Source organism: Athene noctua, chromosome 13, assembly GCF_965140245.1.
Source record: "Athene noctua chromosome 13, bAthNoc1.hap1.1, whole genome shotgun sequence".
NCBI lineage: Eukaryota > Metazoa > Chordata > Aves > Strigiformes > Strigidae > Athene > Athene noctua.
In genome coordinates this window covers 16,916,905-16,929,915 of record NC_134049.1, presented here as the reverse complement: position 1 = coordinate 16,929,915, position 13,011 = coordinate 16,916,905, and the positions used below count along the sequence as shown (strand labels likewise).

Below are 13,011 nucleotides of genomic sequence, written 5' to 3'. Positions count from 1 at the left end.
CTGCAGAAGCGTTACCTTAGAGCAGAAATGAAAGCTGGAAACGATGTGGAGAAGCCCTGGAATGCAGACTCATCGTCTGATCAGAACTCTGTCAACGTGCAGTTCCCAAGTTGTACGTTAGAGGCTGAAACCTCACTACTTTTTTTCAGGAGGATAACTTTTATAAGTAAAACTGCAGAAGTTCCTTCTTTGGATTCAGGTAGGATTATAGTTAAGTGCTTCTTGCTGACTTTGCTTGTTAAATTCAGAGTCAGCAGTGAGAAAACCATTGTTTAGTTTATATATAAAACCACCTCTGACACGGTGTTGGAGTGAAGCATCACCACAGCATCGGTAATGGGGCAGAGGACGTTTTTTTCCCCTGAATGTGGTTGAAATTTCAAGTAACTATTTCTAGAATTTCATATTTATGATTTAAGTGGATTAAGTATCTATTCAGGTGCAGCCTAACATTTCTGAAGTAAACAAAATAAATCTAGACTGAGTTAATACTTTTATTTCCATCTGATTATATGAGAGAACACATACAGAACAGTCTCCAATGCTCAGAACCTGTTCACATTACATGAAAATATACACTTTGGTTTGACTAAATGTTTTCTTTGGAGATGTATGCAAGCAGAGAGCAACTGCTAACTGTAGCATAAGTTTCTCAATGTTCTTTTTGAGACAAACACAAGAAAGCTTCAAAACCTCTCTGCCCTGCGATTAGGCTGGTAACATATCACACCTTGTCATAATACAACCACAACTGTAGGTATTTACACACTGCTATTCAGGAGCGTAGCTTTGAAAATTAACATAGTTCCACAAACGGTTTATATGCCTGTTTCTATATTCAGACATTTGTCCTGGTTTCAGCTGGGACAGAGCTAACATTTTCTTCTTAGTAGCAAGAATAGTGCTGTGTTTTGGATTCAGTAGGGGGTTTGGTATGAGAAGAACATTGATAATAAACTGATGTTTTCAGTTGCTAAGAAATCAAGGACTTCTCAACTTCCCCTGTCCTGCTAGTGCGCAGGTGCACAAGCAGCTGGGAGGGAGCACAGCCAGAGCAACAGACCCACACTGGCCCGTGGAATATTCCAGATCACACAACGTCATGCTCAGCACAGAGATGAAAGTCAGCTGGGAAGCTCGCTGGCTCTCCCGGGATCGTGGTTTCAGGATTCTCTCTTCTCGGGGATCACTAACTGGGAATGGGCAGGTGGTGAGCAAGCGCACTGTGCATTACTCGTTTGGTATTTTCTGTTATAATAGTTATTTAAAACTTACTTTATTTCAGTTATTAAATTGTTTTTTTCTCAACCTGTGAGTCTCCTTCCCTTCACCTCTCTAATTCTTTGCCCCCTTCTCCAGGGTAGGAGAAGGTGAGCCAGCAGCTGTGTGGTGTTTGGCTCTCGGTCAGGTTTAAACCACAACAGCATTTCAAACTAATACATTTTTTAAAATAACAGTGCAGATAAGGGCATTGCATTAGATGATATGTGCATAAAATGATTAAGAAACTGTAGCATCTCTCATATGAGAGGCCTAGAGAGCTGGGGCTGACTGGAGAAGAGAAGGCTCAGGGTGGGAATCTCATCAATGTTTTTAAATATCTGATGGGAAGGGGTAAAGAAGATAGATCTAGGCTCTTCTCAGCAACAGTCAGTAACAGAAAAAGGGGCACAAACCGAAACACAGGAAATGCCACCTGAACACAAGGAAGCACTTCTTGCTGTGCAGGTGGTTGGATGTGGTAACACGTTGCCCAGACAGGGTTGGGGAGTCTCTATCCCTGCAGCTATTCCAAACCCAAAGTGACCTGCTGTAGTGGACCCTGCCTGAGCAAAGGAGGTGGACTGGACAATCTCCAGAGACGCCTTCCAACCTCAACTGTTCTGTGCTTCTGTGAAGAGAATATACAAATATACAAATGATAAAGTCTCTAGATGAATACAAAATCTTTTAAATACTGACTTAGCTCAGTCACTCTAGTGATTAATTTTTCACCAGGCTTGACTGAAAGCAGTTGACTGACTTGTGAGCTTGTTTTTAAAGAACAGTTTATTCACTCTTCATAGCCTTTCTTCTTTCACATCCACTGTGGAATCCTTTAGTGCCATCGGGACCTTTAGGCAGCCGCAGCACCCCTATAGGCAGCCCATCTGCATTTTGTATTTTCCGAGCCAACATGGGGCTACTGACAGGAGTTTCCTCTTGGGTTACAGTTTTAGCTTTTCTCCTCTGTACCCAGGGGCTACCAGAAGGAGTGATACTGCTATCTGAGGAATAATCTGTACATTTCCTTGGAATTTCAGGGCTAGTGCTTGGCTTAAGCTTGCTGTCTTCAGCCAGCGGAGACCTTTTGGTTACTTTTCTTAGTGAAGATGGACTGTTCCAAGGACTTGATCTGGGTGACACACTAGGACTCAAATGGTTGTTTGGGTGTATGACAGGACTCAAATTACTTGTAGTATTTTTTGCAGTACTTTTGCGTCCTGACAGTGGTGATGTAGGATTACTCTCTGGGTCAGAAGAGCTATTTGCTGAAGATTCATCACCAACAAACTGAAGTTCCTCAACTCTTCTATTAAGGGATTTAGTCTTCTTAAGACTTTTGCTGGTATCTTCATCACGAGTTTTGTCTTTAGGAACTTTTTTCTTTGGAGGTTTCATGCCTATTAGTACAACTTTCATGCCGCTCTCTTTCTTTTCAGCACACATGAAGTCATGAGCACGTGTGGCAGCATCTACTTCTTCAAATTCTATAACTGCACATTCCTGAGTTCCCAGCTGGGTGTACTGATTGCTGACCCTCCTGATATCAAGTGGTAGATCCCTACCAGGCTTGAGAATACGAACTGATGAAATTACACCAAAAGTCGCAAAGGCTTTGAGGAGATGCTCCATTATCCTTTCTTGTGTGCATCCATTTTCTTGTTGATTGTTAAGAACCTGTAGCTCAGAAATCATGTGGATGTCATACACCAGTAACATCCTGGTAGGGAGGTTTTCACTTGGAAACACTGGAACTGGAGTATTTCTTCTAACTTTTCTGTTATCATCATTGAGATCAAGAATGTCCGAGTACTTCAGTGCATAGGCTGTGGTTCTCCAGTCACGGGTAAGGTGTTTCACCTTGAAGACAGACACAGGTCAAACCCACTCAAACTCATTACAGAAAGTGCAAGGCAGATGCAGGCTCCAGTCTACAAACAGAAACCTGGATTTAAGTTTCCTGGAGCAGACTTGAGTGAAAAAGTAAACAGTCTTCCTGCTGTAATGGGCATCAGTGAGGTCCTGTCCTGATGAATCCACTGAAAATAGGAACTGACACTGAATCTCAAACTGAAAGTCATTACTTTATTTTAAAGCCTCCTCAAGTGATATTTGGTCATTCCATATTTAGGTCTGAACCATGACCAAAATGCATGTTCTGTGGATTTTATTTTGTTACATTTGCCAAATGAGTAGTTTTTCCAAGTTTAAGACTTCATTTCATTGAACTGGTATTTGCTCCCTCAGAAATCTCAGTTAAAAAACCCCAGACTTTTTCATTTCCAAGGAGTGTTTTTAAGAATTTGTTACTGGCATAATCTGAAGAAACTGGGAGTGCCTTAACTTCTAGGCTGAATAGCTCTGCAAAACTGTCAGATTTAAAATCTTGACAAAGTGTTTCTAATGTAGGTTTAGAAATCAGTTACATACAGTTATGTACATACGAGTTCCTAATGTTAAAAAAAAAAACAAAAACAAAACAAAACACCACACCACCTCACTTTTAAGTGACTTCAGTTATCAGATACTTTCCACTAAATTTTTGGATCTCCATACATTTTGCAAAGGTCAGATTCACCATCCTTTCTCAGAAACAGGAAAGTAACTTTACCAGGATTACTTAGCTACTCATGAATCTAGAAATTAATTTTTATCGAATGTCCCATTTCCTATGCCCTACTCTCTCCCATAATGATAATTTAGAAGCTTAGTTGCTTAAAAGCCCATGATTTCCCTAGCCAATCATGAACAAGTTCAGCAATTAAAGTTCTGAATGAGAACAAACCTAACCATCACATCGAAACTGAATCAACCCCTGAGAAAGGCAGATAAATAGGAAGACTGTAAACTATCTCTATAAAGTAAGTTATTTTCATCTCATCTCTCCTGATGCTTTTAGATTCATCAAGCTTGCACAGGCATTTCAAGTCTTAAAAAGTTAGCTTACCTTCTTAAAAGAAGTAAGGAGTTTAACACTGACATAGCCCATCTTATTTCTTCTCACATGCTTTAGAAGGAAGGCATCTTTCTCAAGGTTCTCGTCTGAGAAGTAATATTCAATCTGTGCTACTAACTTCTGGATCAGGTCATTTTCTGGTGGTTTCCAGTTCTGGTCAGAGTCATCATCGTTTTCCCCACCACTGGAAAACAGTTATATCATTTTATTAACAGATCTTCATCTTATATCAGTGGATTCAAATAGTCTTTCAAACTGAAAAACAGTAACTGTAACATTGATTCCAACTTACTTTATAGTTGGGCACTGAACAGGTATCACCCTATCCATCTGAGGCAGGAGGCCAGCTCAGAGGATGAAGCTTCCCAGTCAGCATAGGGAGTCAAGTTCCTGAGCTCATTCCAAAAGCTGGTCTCAGTGCAGAACAATGAGACATACACAGTACATCTTGGAAACACTCTGCCAACTCAAATCCTACACCAAAACATGAAATGCAGATGCACAGGCACATGGTGCTGTACAAAGTTTGTGGGATTACAAGGAAAGATTGGCAAGGAGGACTGTAAACATGCTCAAGTGACTTGCAGCTGGGGTGCCAAAACCCACGTGTCACACTGATAGTTGTTTAGCTGTGTGCGCCTGACGGGTAGAATGACTGCACTTAACGTAGGCCTGTGAGAAACTCAGAGGCACCTCATCCTTGGGATTCCTGCCCTGCTGTGGGAAAGATCAAAGCACAGTGGAAAAGTACACCTGCAAAACCCCTGACATACACGAGCAACAGCAGCAGGTTCAAGATCTTTTCCTGCTTCACCTCTTCATGGCTAGCAAGGACTGAGCTCCGGTGGTGCCAGTGTGCCCACTTGCATGTGTCTGCCCAGGTGCTGCTGCAGAGACCCCCTGGACCACAAGGGAAGAATAAATTTACTCTGCATTTCATCCATGGCTTTGTGGTTGTTCCTGCATCCTGCCTGTGCCAGCTCACATAAAGTTTCTCCAGTGACAGTGTTTTATTTTTCAGTAGGAAGCTATTAAACATGGGCTTGACGTCTATGTGCTAATGTGCAGCGTCACATACCAGTGAATAAATATTCCAACCTGAGGCAACCATGATTTCTCAAGCCTCATCACTGCATGAACGCAGGAGCCAGTATCCAGGGAGTAAGACAGACTGACAGGACTATTGCACTTTTTACAGGTCCCTTCCAGAGTGACAGAGTAACAACTAGCCGTTTACCAAGGGGCTTAAACTGTATGTACATTTCAGATTGAGGACTTTGGTGCAGTAGCAGCCCATGCACCTCAGGCAGAGCTGTACTGCACACATCTGCAGGTTGCTAAGAAGTCATTCTCATTTCCTCTCTCCCCCTCCCATCATGTTGTGTAGGTACTTGTGCAAAACAGAGCACTGCTGAGCATCTTATCTCAAAAAAAGATACTGCAACCATGGATTTGAGATAAACTTCTTGCCACATGCAGTTACAGCAACACCTTTGTTGCTGATATACAAACTACCATTTAAATAGTTCTCTAGCACTGAGGCAAATAGTTCACCTACATACTACAGCCATAGATGTTGCTGCAAGAATTATAATGCACAAGCCTATCTTAAGCCAGAGCCATTTTTTTTAAAGCTGTTAGTGGTCTGGTTTTGCTGTGGGACCATCATGAAAGTTTCTGTTAAAAAAAAATAAATAAAATTAATCATCCACTAAACTCTCTAGACCCTATAAACCATGTATTACTTTGATCTCCTATGTACCTCAGCAATAAAAAAAAAAAAAGAGGAACCACACATTTTCCCAAAATTGTCTTAAATTGCTTTTAATTGCTTTTGCAGAGCTCATGAAATCATTAAGCAAAGGAGAAGGCATCACACTAGAGTCCTCTGAGGGCAATCTGGCAGGGAGGACGCAGGCTGCTGAATCACCTTGCCTTGTGCCAGTTTTGTCCCCGAGACAAACTGGACACTGATCTCAATGCGGAGGGAGATGCTGCCGGTGCCCGGGCGCAGGGAGAAGCGCTGCCTAGGCAGGCTCTTGCTGTACAGCTGAAGGCACTGTTCAGGTCAGAGGGTTCTGCGCAGGGAACCAGCTCCCTCGTGTGACAAGTTACAGCAGTTCTCCAGGACCTGGCTTTTTGAAGCTAACAATCTATTTACTTATTAAGGTTCTTCCAACGATAGGGCAGCACAGCAGATATACACGGATACTCACTCGCACAACCCTAGAAGTCTCCTTGTCAAAATCTCCCTAGCCCTTAATGGCGTACAGTTCCAAGGAACGACAAGAGTGAGGGAGCAAGAAAAAGAATGTAAGTTATTTGACAATGCCAGAAGTGGAGGATAACAGATGATGATTAATATAGTAAAAAATGTTTAATGGCCAGCTGTGAGTGCTGGCTTCAGAAGGAAGAAAAACCGAGGTTAAGTGTTTAGGTTTCATTTATGATATTCCCTTCCCCCACTACTCCTCATTTTTCATTAACTACTTATTCAGAACTAGTGTGGGCACCAGAAACTTAGAACATTTCAGCATTTTTACATATCCACACCCTGATAAGAAAATAAGAAAAAAACCTTCAATTCAGGATGGAGCTCACAGGGGTTTTAGATAGTTTATTAGTACAGACATTTGCAGGTATTTGGAAGGTTTGGATGGAAAGAAAATGGAGCATTATGCTTGTGAAAAAAAATAAAAACGAAGTGCATGTTTGCAAAGGTCAGTACATCCTTACAGTGTTAACACACTGAATCAGAATGAAACAGGTATCATTTCACCTCTCAATTAAACATTGGCCACAGTCTGAACCATACATCACTTCTATATTTTCAGACTGTTCAGCTTTTACAAAAACTTTAGGGCTCTCACAACAGCCCTCACCAAGCACTGTATGGAAATTTCACCTACAGAAAATGCAGAAATTTATAACTAGCTCCATATTAATCCATAGTAACGATCAACCTCTAGGGTATCAACTCTACTACAAAAGTAGTTGATAAATCAATGTCAATCAACATTGACCACAAAAAAAAAAAGAGCACCTGATAGTTATTCACAACTTTCATTTACTTATTTCTCTATTTAGAGCTTTGTGACGGATACGCTTGTCAAAACAGTTAGGACAGACTGAAAACAAACCTTTTAACATGGTGACTCACTGACCATTAGTCACACAAGAAACTAAACACGTATCTCCATAGAGAATAGATTTTGGGTTTTAAATATCAGAACTCACAAACAATATATTAAATTGCCTACATAGAGTCTAACCTTCTGACAAGTTTCTGCTGAGTCTTAAAAAGAATAAGGTATTATATTAATAAGCACTATGTGGCAGTAAAATTTACAGCATGAAGTTGATGTTCTAACAGCACAATCACTCAAGGCAGTGACGGTCTGTTAACAAAAACTAGTGGATACAATATTGGGTGCTTACTAATGTACACATGGCTGCAGCAATCATTAAATTTTAATTTCTATTGTGAAACACTGTATTTTAGACTGACAGCATCATGAAAAGTGTCACCTTTCAAGCTCAGATTCTTCCTGTGTCTGTCTGCATCCAAAATAAACTTGAGCGAGAACAGCTTTACTTTACACACAGGAGAACCACCTATTTGTTATCAACACTCTGAAAATTTTTCTGGCTGAGGACTGAATGTCACAAATACTCAGAGATCTCCTGAAGAACTGTGGTGTCTTGTCCATGGGGAAATGGTTTTCCTAAGTTATAAAAACTAGAAATTGAGAGAAAAAAATCTAAATTGTCTGCCAGCTTAGCTGGAGAATGAAATGACTCATTCCCAGCGGTTTTAGACCATCACTGAAAATTTTTCAAATATTTGGGTAAATAATTTCCTATCAGATGTTGCATTCCCAAAAGTATATCCTTAGCTAAGATAACATGTAAATGCCAAAAGCACGCATGAACTTCACTCAGCTAATTTTGATGCAGAGCCTTTACAGTTCCCTCCATGGCAATACCTCTGGCCTTCCCTGGATCAGGAAGAGGCCGTTTACAAAAAAGCAACCTCCACAAGAACCGAGTATACAGAGCACTGTCAGCAAACATTTCTGAGGATAGAACCTACTATAGAGGATTCAATAAGCAGCACTTAAGAGTTAGCTATTTTGTGTTACAAAGCTTGAAAAAAATAACCACCTTTTTTCTAGTCTAGGCCAGGGCTAGAAGCTTTTACACAAGTAACACTGTCAAGAAAAACAAATGTAAAAAATACTCTGCATTTAAGAAATCAGTAATTGGAATGCAACACTGCAGACTGCTGTACACATCTGATTTATAAAAATACGCCAGTCACGTATGATTGTGGAAAGACCAAGCAGATTTAGTTTAAACATTTTACTTGTGTCTCACTATGCTCACCTCCTGTTTCTGTAGGCACAGCTGACAACTTCCGCAGCTGCAGAAAGTTTCCCCCTCCCCAACTACCTCTCCGCAATTTAAAATAATGCATTGCAGTTCAGTCTCAGTCAGTACTATGATGTGAAATTGGAGAATCGATTAGAAACAACTGATCTTGGAACAGAACACTGACTTTCATGCTGCACCTAAATATTTATGTGAGTTCAAATTTTACTGCATCTGCAGCTTTAGTACAAAACACAAGATGAACTACAACTAGTCAGCTTTGGCTCTCTGTAGTTTTCTGGCACAAAAATCCTGGATGTTCCTTCTACAAGTGAAAGACTTGATGTCTGGTCAACTTAATTCCAAAACCATAGAACAGGTCTGCTTGTCCATATCGTAACTCCGCTGAAGACAATCTCTACAGTCCGATGCCTGTACCAAACGGGAAAAAACAAACCAAACGCAACCCCAAAAAACAACCAACCGCAAACCCCTTTCTGGGCAACGCAGTGAAATGTCGGGGGCACCACAGCCCGGCGCTGCTGGCGGGGGGAAGCCACGTCCCGCCCCGCACCTGGGCAGCGCGGCCAGCCCGGGCGGAGCCTCCGCCGCGGCGGGCGGCTCCCGGGTGGCCCCGCTGGAGGGTTTCCCGCGTCTCCCACCCCTCCCCGCCGGCGTTGCATCAGCCGCGGCGGCACCGTTACGTGGGCGCCCGCGGCGGCCCCGCTGCAGGCCCGCAGGGAGCGGCCCCCTCCCTCCCTCCCTCCCTCCCTGCCGCCGCCGGGGCCCCGGCCCGGCCCTTCCCGCGCCCCGGCGGGCTCACCTGGAGCGCCCGCACCGCCCCGAGTCCTCCTCGCTGCAGCTGCCGCCGCCCCGCGCCGCCGGGCACGGCGCGCCGCCGCCTTCCTCCTCCTCCTCCTCCTCCTCCTCCTCCGCGGCCGCCTGGACGGCCACTCGGATCTGCACGGGGCCGCTCCCCGCCGTCAGCTCCGGGCCGGCGGCCCCAGCCCCGGGCTGCGCCGCCTCGGGGTCCCCAGGCGCGGCCGGCCGCCGCTGGGCCATGGCTCCGGGCGGCACAGGCCGCGCCGCCGCGGCCGCTCGATGCCCCGCGCTGCTGCGGCCGCCGGCCGGCCCGGCCCTGCCCGGCCCTCCCGGCCCGCTGGGGCGGCGCTCCCGGCTGCCCTCCCCGGGGCGCGGCCCGGCCCGGCCCGGCCCGGCGGCTCTGCCCCGCCTCCGGCGGTGCGGTGCGGTGCGGGGGCCCGCGGGAAGGGCCGCAGGACGGCCGCAGCTTCGCGTGACGGGGGCAGCGTTTAAGTCACCAGGAAACGACCGGCCCCGCACCGAGGAGCCACGTCCCGGCTTCCCCGTGCAGAGCCTTGGGGCTGCGCGGCTGCGGCCTGACAAATCCAAAAGGTTACGCTGCGGTAAGCGTGGCTCTAAGTGCCGAGGATAAAACTTGGAAATAAAACCGAGTGAACGAGGACATGATTTGCTCTATGTTGTTTTGGTAGAGCACCACTCTGTAATTCTGCACAGTACTTTGAGACAAAACATTTCCCCACAAGAACTTACTACAATAGAGGCCCCTTTCTGAAACCCTTATGATTCATTTTGAACTTAAGACTATTGCACTGTATCTCGGTGGACTGTTTCAGGTATTAAAATGAAATTAACATTCATGTTTTCAGGATTAGAATCTGAAGTATTTCAATTTACCATGGAATTCATTCTTCAGTCAGGGAAGAGCTTTAAGTACTATCTGAACCCAAAGTGCTAAATGCAGGTTGGATCTTTTGAGTCACTGCTTCCTTTGTGGCATCCTTGGTTTAGTCTGTACGATTAATCTGAACCGTACTCCACGGTATTGCTTTGGTGTCTTCTTAAAAATTTGGATGGACAAAATGTAAGACTGCACTGGGGCCAGTTGTTCCCATCCCTGACAGTCCTGAGTCAGACGTGCTGGCACAAACACATAGTGGGAGTACTGCTCTGCCTCAGTGGGTTTGGCTCAGGTTTTAATGTGCCTTAAACTATGAAATATTTTGTTTATGAAATATGTTTACACACATCACTAACCAAATCTCTAGTTCTCTGCTAATGGAACAGCATTTGTAGTAAGTGCTAGGTAGGGCATCACTTAGCTATTGATTTCCATGGGAGCAGACAGGCAAGTCCAAAATACACATTCTAGGAGAGAGTACATCCAGGGACTGCAGGTCTATTTTGTTCATAGGACTTGTTTGCCTCCCTGGGGAGGAACAAGGTCAGGACCAGTATAAGCAAAGAACTATAGTGTGCCACAGCTAACCTAAATGATGTTTGAGAGAGGTATTTCACTTTGTCTCGTGACCCCTGTCAAGATTAAGTGAACTTGATTTTATAGAGGAGGACTCTAGATCTGGTTTGTTGCTTTACCAGTGGTCACTGCACAGAATTGGCCTTTGGCCTTGTCAACTTTTAGCTCATTTCTTTGAAGAGTCCTACTATCATCATCATCTAGCCTGCTACAAATATGTTAATAATGTTGAGAGAATTAGTGTAGATGAAGACTGATGTTATTCCAAACTGTTTTGATTAGATCTTTGTTGCAGGATGAGGTTGTGAGACAAGACACACGCCAATATGGTTAACAGTCAAGCTCCGAAGTTTATTAGAAAAACAAGTCCTTATATATTCTTGCACGTTCTAAAAATAACAGCAAATCCGTGTGTTGCTCTAGCGCATGCTCATTTCAAAAACTAGTCCTCTCAGCACTTTCGATAAGGACTACTAACCACACACCACCGGTAGATAAGTTTCTGCTTTGTTATTTTAAGGAATCCCTTCTTATCTGTTTCTTCCCTAACAAGCACAAATTCTTTTGCTTTTAGCCATCGTTAATCTAGACGACCTTAGTCTTCTAACACAAGTACATCATTAATTTAGACGTCGTTAATCTTCTAAACCAAATGCTGATGATACTTTTACATTGTCAGTGACACAAAAGGTTCACAACCAGGCATACGCACCCACAGTTCCCACCTTTTTATTAAGGTCTCTAGGCTATTTACTACACAAGATAGACAACATTTCAACAGAAGAAAGACAGCATTCCGATAATCCCGCTATGCATAGTCTTGCAATTACTCATACTGCCTAAATATAAATTGAGAGTGATTAGAGAGATTTATACAGCACAAACCTAATAAAGCACTAACACTCAGATCCGCAATTGCTGGGGAACCCTGGGTGCAACGAGAATTTAGAGTACTCTTCCTTGCAAATCGGAAATCCTACGTGATGTGTCCATCCGTAGGTGAGGCAGCCAAAGTCACTGCAAACAGGTTCAGCCTCTAAATCAACAGGCCAAAATAACTGTCAATTTTCTTTGAGCAGGAACATCTGACTTCATCCTCCTGTTGGGTTCCACCCACAGCCTGGCCAGCACTCAGGGGGGAAAACCAAGGGAGTTTCTAATAAGGTTAAACACTCGAGTTCTTAATATTGCTAAGCAAAGGAATATACATTCTTATAACATTTGATCCTTATTGACAACTACATTCTGTCTAAGCTACAGATCGTCATTGAAATTCCCAGGCCAATGTTTTGGTTTGTTTTTTTTAATATAGCAATGTTCTATAATGCTTAACTACTAGCAGAGATTAAGCAGTATTTTTAACTGTGGGAGAACTTAAAACTAAACAAATAATGTGGAAATGTCCCTTAGATGGGAACCCATATCTCAGATGAGCTTCTGATACCCAGTTACGATTATAACCCCATGAACCTCAACTGTACAAAACTTCGACAGATTTCTCACGGTACATATTCATTGTTGGCACTGTACATACCATTAAAAGACACCCCTATGTTTTATATTTCTCACAAAGTAAGCCAGAATTACATTATTTTTCTGTCAGCTTTTCAGCAAACGGTAACTAAACCGACAATACACAAAGCTAAACCCGGGATACAGATGGGACAGACGGGACGAGGCAACCCACAGGCCTTCCACACACACGCAGCCGCGCCGTTGCTTTTCTAGCCACTGAGCGAGTTCTTGGGGTGTTTAAAAGCATCCACTACCCACCTGTGGGGCTCCGCTTGGGTCTGGCAGGCACTGGCCAGAGCAGGAGGTGACGCGAGGCGGAGGGTCTGAGCGGGCAGCAGACGGGCCTCGGCGCACCGCGGCGGGACCCGAGAGCTCCGAGTCCGACTCTCGCCTTCTGTGACAAGCGGGCGCCTGCAAGGAAACTTCTTGCGGCACAACAGGGCGTCCAGCTCCTTGCCTTTTCGCGGGTTTTCATGCTTAATCACTTGCATTTAGAATTCAGAAAAGCACAACCGTAAAAGTGTCTTCTTACTACGGGGGAGCGGACGGGCACGCGGTTGCGAGAGCCCCTCCGGCGCCTCCCCCACCCTGCCCCGGCCGCCTACCTGAG

At 44.2% G+C, this 13,011-nt stretch overlaps 1 protein-coding gene across 4 annotated transcripts; it reads right to left on the bottom strand.

Annotated features, from left to right (window-relative positions):
• Positions 1-476: 476 nt before the first annotated feature.
• On the bottom strand, positions 477-12,988 carry LARP6 (La ribonucleoprotein 6, translational regulator). 4 transcript variants are annotated; one of them, XM_074917705.1, is made up of 4 exons: positions 9,429-9,676; positions 5,055-5,081; positions 4,211-4,403; positions 477-3,123 (listed from the first exon to the last, which is right to left on the bottom strand). In XM_074917705.1, exons 1-4 carry the CDS (start codon positions 9,650-9,652, stop codon positions 2,050-2,052), a joined length of 1,518 nt encoding a protein of 505 aa, XP_074773806.1. In that variant the 5' UTR covers positions 9,653-9,676; the 3' UTR covers positions 477-2,049. The 4 variants fall into 4 exon arrangements, with proteins under 4 accessions (XP_074773806.1, XP_074773805.1, XP_074773804.1 ...); XM_074917704.1 differs by lacking the exons at positions 5,055-5,081; positions 9,429-9,676 and adding an exon at positions 12,660-12,988; XM_074917703.1 differs by lacking the exon at positions 5,055-5,081 and having other exon boundaries at positions 9,414-9,676.
• Positions 12,989-13,011: the final 23 nt, after the last annotated feature.